This window comes from Pipra filicauda, unplaced genomic scaffold (assembly GCF_003945595.2).
Source record: "Pipra filicauda isolate LSUMZ 115617 unplaced genomic scaffold, ASM394559v2 scaffold232_size1229904_pilon, whole genome shotgun sequence".
Classification (NCBI taxonomy): Eukaryota; Metazoa; Chordata; class Aves; order Passeriformes; family Pipridae; genus Pipra; species Pipra filicauda.
Window position 1 is genome coordinate 804,164 of NW_024104346.1, and position 10,677 is coordinate 814,840.

At 59.6% G+C, this 10,677-nt stretch overlaps 1 protein-coding gene across 1 annotated transcript; it reads right to left on the reverse strand.

Moving 5' to 3' along the window:
• Positions 1–1,035: 1,035 nt before the first annotated feature.
• CUNH1orf216 (chromosome unknown C1orf216 homolog) lies at positions 1,036–4,424 on the reverse strand. Its single transcript, XM_027719353.2, has 2 exons — positions 4,373–4,424; positions 1,036–3,210 (listed from the first exon to the last, which is right to left on the reverse strand). The coding sequence occupies exon 2, from the start codon at positions 3,192–3,194 to the stop codon at positions 2,373–2,375; it is 822 nt and encodes a 273-aa protein (XP_027575154.2). The 5' UTR covers positions 3,195–3,210; positions 4,373–4,424; the 3' UTR covers positions 1,036–2,372.
• Positions 4,425–10,677: the final 6,253 nt, after the last annotated feature.

The window sequence follows — 10,677 nt, forward strand, 5'->3', positions numbered from 1 at the left end:
GGTCCCGGGGCAGGAGCATCGGGCTCCCAATAACCAGGGAGGAAGCCTCTTGCTGCCAGAGCAGATCCACTTCTTTGATGTGCTCCCTCAGTTATTCTTTCATTTCTTGAGCAAATAATCTGGATTTTCACAATATTTACCTTGGAAATAATTATTTGTGTAAAGCATTCGACCAAGACAAACAGAGAATTGCTCAGTGTCGCTGCGGGGCTGGGAGGGCTCATGTTCCCCCAAACCCTCCGGAGCGTGGGCTCCATGGGAAGTGGATGAGGGGAGAAACGGGCTTGGAGCTTGCACCCCACATCCTATGGAACCCCCGAGGCCTGGGACAAACCTGCTGTCAGCCCCGGCTGCAGGGCATGGATAACAATGGAAAAATGCAGCCACTCTGCCCTCCATGCCTTGCTGTGTCCCTACATGGACTATTGCATCCCTGAATTCCCACAGACTCAGAGGCTGGAAAGGAGAAGCAGGAAGGAGGGGTAAAAAGGTGAGGGAAGGTTCAAAGGGCTGCAACAGCCTCGGTTTTTCATCTCTAGTTAATCTCTGCGAGGCCTGAGGCAAAGTCACCCTTGGGTCAACACTCAGGTGTTGTTATCTGCAATCCCCATCACCCAGAGCTGCCCCCAGCCCTCCCCATCAGCGGGGCTGCAGGGCAGGGTGCTGGGAATCCGGATCCCCCGGTTCCAGCCACTCTTTCCCGGGATGGAGGGTAAATCCTGCACCTACACTGCAGCCCAGCACCGGCCCCGCGCTGCCCCACGGCCACGGCAGTTTATGTGACTTCCATTTTCCAAAGCAAAAAGGCTTCTAAATTGAGCCTGGATGAACTGCTGGTGCTGGCACGGCGTGTTGCCAGCTGGGGCGTGCCCAGGGGTGCAGGGATGGGATGAAGGTGCCAAGACCTGTGCCCTCGACCCACCGCTCCCCCTCGCTCCCACCTGTACCCGCTCCAGCCCTGCAGTGAGCACGGGGTGGCTGCTCCCAGTCTGGCAGGCTTGGGAAGGGAAATAAAGGCACAAATCCAGCCGGGACTTGGCTCCTTCAGCTGCAAGGCTTTTATTAAGGTGTGCAACATGCCCACGATCACAGGTGTGGGGTATGGCAGAGGCAGCAGGCGCTGGACGCGAGTGAGCAGGAGGGCGGCGAGGGCAGCGTGAGCCTTGTGGGTGCTGCTGGAATCCTGCAGTGCTGGCACGGGTTGATTTGAGCCGAGTGTCCCCTTTGCCACCAAAATGTCATTTTTGGAGGTGGAGTTTTGTGGATCTCCTCACTTTACCCGCTGGCAGCAGTTTGGCCGGCGGGACGCAGCAGCTCTGGAATCCCTCATCACCCTCCTTTTGCAATGAGAAATGGAATCAGTGCTGTGGGGCAGGAAGGGGAGCACGATCCCCTCCAGCCAAGCCCTCGCTGTCCTGCTGCCACTCCTGCACATCAGCACTTGAAAGGAATATGAGTCCTATGGAAACACAGCAAAGCACAGCAAACACACACAGCAGCTCCTTTTCCACCTCTAGTTAAGACAACTGTTCTTTGGGTCCTGTGTGCAGCCCTTGCTGAATAAAATGCAGATTAGAAAAAAATACTCTCTTTGCTCTCAAACGATAAATTAATATAAACACCAACAGCACAAATTCATGAGCAGCTTTGGGATCATGCAGTGTTAGAGCATCGCCCGCGACAGACAGACGTGCACACACACACACAGACCTAAATTAACTCTTCTCTAATACTGACACTAAAAACATACATTGGCATTGGACTATTTGACACTTAAATTTACTTTTCAGCACTCTGAGGTCGCTTTTCAGAACGACTCTTTTCTCTCTCACACAGCCCAGGACACCTCACTCTCCCCAGCGAGCGACGTTCCCCAGTGGCTGGGCTGTGACACTCCGGTGCAGGTGGGATGTGGGGATGAAGCACGTGCCCAAGTGCTTTGCCCAGGGAGGTTTAGAAGCTTCACTGCCCTGAGGCCCCTCCCTGCCCTGCAGCTTCCACACAGGCCCATCCTGGTACGGGCTCAGCCAAGCTCATACAAAGGACTAGATCAGATGTAAAGATGAGCCTGGTCACCCAGGACTCAGAAAACCCCAAGGTCCTGAGGTCGACCCAGCCCGGCAGGATGGGGTACAGGACAAAATGAATTCCCATGCAGAGGGAAAATGGAGATGAGTGTTCAGGGACTCTTGGCTGCGTTAGAGAGAGATGGGAAGGGCAGGGTGGGCACCCAGGGGCCCAGTGACTGCTTTGCACAGGATGGAGATGCCACCAGCCAACACCACACCGGCCAGAGGGTGAGGGCTGGGCCAGGCAGTGCCGGTGGCTCCGCAGGGGTGTCACCTCAGGGGTGTCACCTCAGGGGTGGCACCTCAGGGGCCGGGGGCAGCCGTGGCAGCCAGGCAGGCCGGGCCCTGCTGCATGCAGCGGATGAGCTCCTTGCGGTTATCCAGGATGGTGTCGAAACTCTCCTGCAACCGGTTCTGCTGGTCCACGACTTTCTGCTGGAGGCCGTGGATCCAGCGCAGCAGGGCCAGGCGCCGGTACATCACCAGTTGGATGTGGTGCTTCTCCTTCTCCTGCTCCTTGAAGCGCTCCTTGTCCTGGAGGTGCTGCACGGCCTCTGCCAGCGCCGGCAAGAGTGGCCCCGGCTCGGGCTCGGCTGTGCCCGGCTCGGGGGGGCTCCCGGCTCGGGGGGCAGAGGCGGGAGGGTCCCAGGTGCTGCTGCAGGCGCTGTCGGGGCTGTCGATGCTCAGGGAGCTGCTGGCGTAGCCGTTGTCCTCTGCGGGGGAGTTCGGGGCTTTGACACATCCCCCGGCCGCCTCCTCGGCGGCGTTTTGCCCCCCGGCCCCTCCGACCTCCGCTCCCTCGGGGGGGCTGCGCACCCCCTGCTCGGGGACCCGCGCGGCGCCCGGGCCCGGGGCGGCGTCCGTAAGCCGGCCCTGGACCATCTGTCTCTGCATTAATAACAGCAGATTATCGGACGGATTTGTGGTGTTTTCGCTCCGGCTGGAGCCCTCCTCCGGCGGGGACCCCGGCGCTGGCCGGCTCCAGTTCTCATTGCTGTCACACACCTCTCCCACGAAGTTGGAGTTGGAGTCCTGCCCGTGCCCGGCCCCCGGGATGGCCGTGCCCAGCGCCGGGGCCCCCCGGCCCTGCCGGAACGGGGCGTTGGCCGGGCAGACAGCAAACATCTCGCTGGTGTCCTGCCTGCAAGGGAAACGTGGAGCCGTGACGGGGCTGCGGGCACACGGGCTGGCACGGCCGGACCCCAGGGCAGCTACAGCGGGGGAAAACACCCTCTTACTCTATTTACCTCTTTAAAGCTACTGGAGCCATCATGAGCTCAGCACCCCTGGGTGTTTGGCCACTGGTCTCAGAGTGTCCCCAGGCCACATCATGGAAACACAGAATGGGTTGGGTTGGAAGGGGCCTTAAAGCTCAGCTATTTCCAATGCCCTGCCATGGGCAGGGATGCCACCCATCCAAGGGCAACTTCCCACCTGATGCAGAAGTTCAAGAAGGCACCTCCCAGCCCATCTCTCCTCCCTGTGAGCTCCAGCCCAACCCCACGCTCCCGTGGCCTCCCCTGGGTGATGCCAGAGGGCATCCCAGGGTGCAGGGACGCAGCCCAAACACTGCTCAGGCTCCTCTGCACAACCTCTGCCATCAGCCCTGCCTTGGGCTGAGGGAGCTGGTCCCTTCCAGTGCCCAAACCAGTCACCCCTCTGGTTTTCCTCTGCAGGACTGGGAGCAGACTCGGCCAGAAAAGAAAAGGTTATCCCAGCGTTCCTTGCCGGGTCAGTGGCAGCGACAGCCGCTCTCCGAGCTCTCTCCCTCAAGGACACGCTCACAGGAATCCCATGAAGGAGCCCATCGAGTGTCCCGGTCTGACCCCGCACGGCAGCGGGGCAGCAGGAGGGGTGCAGGTGCCCCGTGCCCAGCTCAGGGTGCTCTGAGACCGCGGCCCCCCCCCAACACCCCCCGCAGCCACCTGCCCGGTCCAGGGCTGGGTGTTACCCCCGTAAAAGCGCTGCACCCCCCAAAAGCTGCCCCCCCCAAAAGCTGCCCCCCCCCAGAAGCGCTGCCCCCCAAAAGCGCTGCCCCCCAAAAGCGCTGCCCCCCCGCAGGCGCGGCCGGGCGGCTCCGCCGGGGGGGATGCGCGGACCGGCGCGGGGGGCGAGCCCAGGAGCATCCCTGCCCCGCAGAGTCCTCACAGAGCCCCCCCGAGCCCCCAGCCCGGCGGGGGGGTCCTGCTCCCCCCACAGCCAAGCTCCCACAGAGCCCCCCGAGCCCCCAGCCCGGCGGGGGGGATGCGACCCCCGGGACCCACCGGTGCGCTCCCACCGCCCGCCCGGCCCCGAGCACTCACCGCCCGGTCCCAGCCCCGCTCCGGCCCCGGTCCCAGCCCCGCTCCGGCCCCGGGCTCCGTGAGCCGCCGCCGCCGCGGGTGGGAGCGGGAGCGGAAGCGGCCCCGCGTGGGGAGGCGTCACGGCAGCACTTCCGACGGCGCCGGCGGGGCTGGGGGGGACCGGGATGGTGGGGGGGACCGGGATGATGGGGGGGGACCGGGATGATGGGGGGGGACCGGGATGATGGGGGGGGACCGGGATGATGGGGGGGAACCGGGATGATGGGGGGGACCGGGAACAATGTGTGAGAAGACGTGGGGTTGGGGGACGGCGGATATGGTGGGGATTACTGGGATGATGAGCGGGTACCTGTTGCATTAGGTGAGGGGACCGGAATGATTGGGGGCCGGTCATGATGGAGGGGTACCGGATGCTTTTGGTGTACACCTGGTTCATTGACCTGGATGATGGAGGGCCGGGAGGATGGGGTTTCCCTGGATGGATGGACTTGGATATGGGGGGGAACGGGATGATGGGAGTGGAACCGGGAGGGGGGGTGGGGGGACTGTGACGATAGAGGGACCGGGATGATGGGGGAACGGGGATGATGGGGGGGAACGGGATGCTCGGCGGAGGGACGGGGCTGCGCGGCGGCTCTTGATGCCCCCCGGTCCTGCCCGGTGCCCCCCGTGTGTGAATCCCTATGGGTCCATGTGCACCCACTGCATCCCTCGGGAAGCTCCCACTCGTGTCCACCCGGCCTCTGGGGGGAAAGGGGAAAACTCCTGCCCATGTCAGGGAGAAGGAGCTGGAGCCCCCTGTCACTCCCTGCCCGGTGCTGGGTGGGTGCTGGTGGGTGCCCCCCGACACGGGCAGGGGGGATGGTTTGGGACACGCTGGCTCCTTCCTGCCGGCCTGTGGGTCCCGTGAGCCTCAGCAGGTCCCCATGGGGATGGGGATGGGTGAAACAAGGGTGCGGGTGCTCAGTGAGTTCTTTATTCCCTTTATGCCTGGAGCTGAGATGTCCACGCTGGGAAAGGAAAAGGCTCAGGAACATCAAACGAGTTCCCACGAGCTCCAGCCCAGCTTGGGGGTCACATGAAGCACCGGGAGCATTTTGGGAGATAAAGAGGCTTTGTGGGACTGGGGGTCACAGGGGGCAGCTGGTGCCACAGGGGCAGGGATGGTCTCATCTCCTGCCATGCCCACACGACGTGGCCTCCACCATCCCGTGGGAGCTCTGGGATAGATGTGGCACAAGCACAGCAGCACAAGCCCACGCTGTGCTTGGCACCTCCCACCCACCCCGAGGAGGGGGAAGGAGGGAATGAGGGTGATTCTAGGGTGGACAAAGATCTTCTCAGAAGCTCTGGACTGTTGGAGGTGGGATGTGGGAGAGAAACATTGAGAGCAGATGTCCCCTCATGACATTGTGAGGGTTTGGAGCACTGGAATATCTGTGAGGGTTTGGAGCACTGGAATATCGCTTATAAGTGATAAATAAGTTGTTTTAAGTTCTCGTCTGCCTGACAAGCCCCTCGGGAGCCTCTCCTGCTCTCGGCTGCTCCAAAGGCTTTGACACCTCCATGGAGGAGCAGTCAGAGGGGAGGACGAGAGCTGTAACTGGGACACTCAGGCTGCAGCTCCAGGGGAAGCCTGGGATTAAAGAAACAAACCCTTCCCGTTGCACAGGAAAGGCAGGAGCTGACTCAGGCGTCTGGGAATGGGCAGGACAGAAACAGGAGTTTGGGCACACAATGGACTCAGCTCAGCCTTTGCCTTGAGCTGAGCTTTTGCTTTGTGCTGCTCTGAACTTTGCTCCCATCGTGGCCTGAACTCTAACAGTGAAATATTCATTACCGAGGGAGGTTTAATGCATTTGTGGATTTTCTCCCCCTGTTTACCTAGAGACACATCCCAAACAGGCCTTTTCCATCCCAGTTTAGGCTTCAACAGCAAAAGAAAACTGCAAGTCCGGCTGGAGTTTGGCTGCAGGGCAGGACAGGGTTTACTCCTCTCTCAGCTTTCCTTGTCCCCACCCCAGGAATTCCCACAGGCTGGCCATGCTGGAACCTGCTGCAAACCTGCTACCCTGCCTCTGGCTCCACTGGTTTGGGGGTTCCTCCTGCAAGTTCTGGCAGTGGTGGGAGCCAGGGCAGTGCTGGAATCACGGAGGGATCCAGGAGCAGCCTTTGCAAGGGTCTGTCTTGCTGGGGATGGTTTTGCAGCGGTGCAGCTCGGGTTCAGCCCAGCTCCCCCAGCCCTGGGATTCTCTGTGTCTGGACACCAGCAGGATTTGGTGCTTCCTGTGACTACAGTTCTGTTCCCCTATGACCCAGTGTCCCCTCAGCCCCAGCTGACCCTCATCCCAAGCACCCACCTGTGGGGAACCCCAGAGCAGGGAACCCCAGCTCGGGGTGCAGGACAGAGGGAATGTGGGGACTTGGGGAAGGCTGGGCTGCTCCCTTTGGGGATGGTGGGAGAGAGAAGGTTTGGAGGTGGAGGGGGCTTAGTGATGGATTTCAGTCGTCTTCCCCTCCCCTTCAACCACTTTGTTCCAGAAATAAATTAAAAGCTCTCCCTCCAGGAAATGAAAAATAATTTAAGAAGGCTGAGCGCAGGACCTGATGTGCTGGGGGTTTGGACTGGAGATCCTGGGCTTGGAGGGGAGAGGGGTGCTGGGGTGACCTGCCAGAGCCTCTCCAGACAGAACTCGCACCAGACTTTTCCACCAAGGCAGGTCCTTGTGGCCTGGATGCAGCTCCTGTCCCAGCTGCAGGAGCCCCCTTGCACTCTGGGGCCTTCCATGGCCACTGGGACCTTGCACCATCAGAGGCCTGGTGATGCCTTGGGACACACCCCAACACGGTGCTTCAGTCCCAGTTCCCTGCTCCCTGTGCTCACCCTGTGCAGGGAAGCTGCCTCCTGCTCCTCATGTGCCGTGTGTCCCACGAGCCCTGCCCCGTGCCGCGGGCTTTGGACAAAATTGGTCCCAGAAGCAGCCCCGGTGCTCAGCCCCCGTGGCCAGTGCCCGACCCCTCTGCCGGGAAGGAGGCACCAGAGTTCCAAACCACACACCTGCATCAGTCCACCCAGCACACAGGTCGCCCAGCAGCCACCATCCCACCAGCAGGCTCATCCCGGGACCCCGGTGCTGAGAAGGGGAGCTTGTCCCGAAAGAGTTAAGGGTGAAGCATTGCAAACAAAAAAAAAAAAGAAAAAAAATTACAAAAGAAAAAAGTGCCCTGAACCACATGCGACCTAACCTCCCCAGCGGCTCATCTGAGTTTAATAACGGAGGAGGGAAATCTCCCAAAAAGCTCTCTGAGAAATTAAAGTAAACAGCGTGCTGACCTCCAGCCCGCGCTGCCCCGCCGCTGACTCGCCGGCCACGGCGCTCTGCCTTCCCTGGCATTCCCTGTAATTGTAAACACATTCGGGTAAATACGAGGGGGGGGCCGTGGGGGGGTCCTGGGGGAGCAGCTCTCCCCACAACCGGCAGGAATCCGGGCTGAGCATCGGCTCAGAGCCGGGGGAGGCACCGTGGGCTGAGGGTCTGGGCTCCGTGGCCACGGACCCCCCTGGCTGTGAGGGCTTCACGTGGTCCAGGCTTCAGGTCTGACACTGCCAGTGGGAACAGGAGCCACTGGTACCTTCATGCTGCCCCACGACTGCAGGGTTGGGGCTGGAAAACCTCATGTCGGGAGCACTGATGGGTCCTGCAGATGGAGGAAGGAGGAGGAGGAAGAGGATGCTATAAAGGGTTTGTCTTCTTGGCCTCACAAAATTTAAAAACAATGCTCTTATTTTCATAGATCCTGGGCATTTTTGTAGGCTGAGGGAAAGAAAAGCAACCCCAGGCTGTACAAGTGCTGGCATTCCTCTCTGGAGAGGGGCTGGAAAAGCTGCTGGCCAGGATGGGGGAAAGCATCTCTGCCAGCCCAGCCCCATCCCCAGCCATGCTCCAGCCTCGTCCCTGTCCCCATCCCTGTCAGACCACTTGCACAGGACTGGAGGTCAGAGCCTGCTCCCTGCAACAGCTCCCAGCCCTGGGATTAGCCTTTGGGGCGGCACCAGGGGCAGGAGGAAGAGGAGGTGGAGGAAGGGGCTGCAGGGCTGGGGAGCCCAGAGGAGGTGTGACCCTCCCTCCAGAGGGATGAGCCGTCGGTGATGGGGACTCTGGTCACCTGGAGGGGGGAGACACCCCTCACCAAACCACTCCTGTTGGGGAGGAAACCTCCTTCCTCTTTGCTTTCCTAAAACCTCCAAAAAAACAGTTTCTCTTCATTTGGGGTTTCTCTTGGCCAAGGGAGCGGGGCTGACGTTCCACAGACGTTCCCTCTGCGGCTCCTCCGCTGCCGAGCCACAGAAAGGGAATATTGCTGCCGACTCCACCCCTTTCATCGGACCAGGACCCAAAAATCACCATTTCCTCTCGGCCTGTGAATCACTAATAAACTCCAGACAGAAAGGTCTGATTAGGAAATTGTTTGGGAAATGGAGAGGAAGGGGGAGGGCTGGGCTCTCACTGCAGCCGGTGCCTCTGGGTGGCTTTGCCCCTCAGTGTCACCTCCCAGTGCCACGGGCAGGTCCCTGCCTTGGGATCCCCAAACCTGCTTCGGCCACGGGCCCACCCCTGGCTGCAGGCAGAGCTCTGCAGTGGATGGATCTGTCTGTCTGCAAGGGCTGGAGGGTGAAAATCTCTGCTTACATTGAAGTGTGGATTTTTTATTTGGCTGCTGTGCCGGGGCTGTGGCGTGCAGGGAAACATTCCCATCGTTTGGTACCTGTAGCTCGGTGCCTCATCAGCCTCTGGGCACAGGATCCTCAGCTCAAGTGCCCGTGGAAGGGCTGATGTCTTTAGAGGGGAAGGGGACTTGTGACGTGTCCTGCAGCCCAGACCCCTCCCTCCCTGCCGATGGAACAGTGATGGCCCTGCGGCTCCCACCACCCCCCAACTGCTGCACACTTGTCCTGACACAGAAAGGCTCCACATTTGGACCTCATAAAGCAGAAAAATTTCAGGATTTTGAAATTTCGGTCTTGGACCCAAATCTGATACATTCCACAAATGCTTTAATTTATCCCTTTGTCACAACATTCAATAAAAGGTTTCGTTTCAGCCGCACTGCTTTGATTAATAACTGTAACAGATTCTAACCTGAAGGAATCCTCTGATATTGCGTCCGTGGAAATTAAATGTTTGATTGCACATAGTCAGGATTTTCTGATGTGGAAGCGGCTCCACTGGAGAACTTTGAACAAGCTCTAATCAAGAAACACTCTGAGTTATTTTTCCTTCACCTATAACAAGTCAAAACATCTGTTAAAAATTCAATCAGAGCAAAACTGGCTGAAAAAAAAATTAAAATTTGGGGTGTGCAATGAAATGACTGTGCAGGTTGCAGCCAGGTGTGATGGCACCACATAGGGTTGGCACACAGGGTGCCCACCTGGCCAGCACAGGCTGTGAGAAGTGGGGTCCCATGGGGGGGTCCCACCACCCCATCCCCTCTTGCCCCAGCACCGAGTGGGACACCAAGGCAGCAGGTGCCAGCCCCAGGGAGGCACTGGGAGCCACTCAGTGCTGGCCAGGACCACTCCAGCAGAAAAATGGGGCAAAAGGGGCCTTTTGGGCTGAAAAGGACGTTTTCTATATGCTTGAAATCCTCTGTGCTTTAATACAAACAAAAACATCAGGATTCCAGGCTTGGGTTCGTTCTCCTTCCTCTCGTCCTCTCCCGTGGCAGGGTGAGGGGTTTACATCTCTCCAATCTGTGGCAGAAGGCAGAGGGATGGGAAGGAAGAGGGAAAACCAAAATCCCACGGGAATTTGGGAACAGGAGCCCTTTTCCACGGGCATGGCATGAGCAGGGAGCCGCCGCCTTTCGGTGCCGATCCCGGCTGTGCCCAGGCTGTGCCACAGGGAGCACTGGCACGGTTTTGAGGTCAGAAAGCGGAGTTTTCAGCAATTAGAGCGGCATGCCAAGATAAATCCCTGCTTCCTGGCGGATCCATTCCCATCGGCCGCAGCCCCAGCGAGACGGTCCCGGCGAGGGGCTCTGCTGGCGGGAACAGCCCGGCACATTCTCTCTGCATGGGTGAAATTCCCTCCGCTACCGAGGTTATTATCTCCCAACAGGAACCAACAATATCCTTTCATTTAGGCACTAATTCGAACAATGTGCGCCGGCCGGGGGAGGAAGGGCCCTCGCTGCTCCAGAGCCTTTGAAAAATCCAGGCGGGAGCCAAACCAGAGGGAAAACAAAACCCTGGGATGCTGCGAATGGCTCGGCGTGGCAGGGCCGGGACCTGGTGCTGGAGG

Bases quoted from the DNA above. Each gene is read 5' to 3' on its own strand.
- CUNH1orf216 (XM_027719353.2), bottom strand. From the start codon at position 3,194: ATGTTTGCTGTCTGCCCGGCCAACGCCCCGTTCCGGCAGGGCCGGGGG.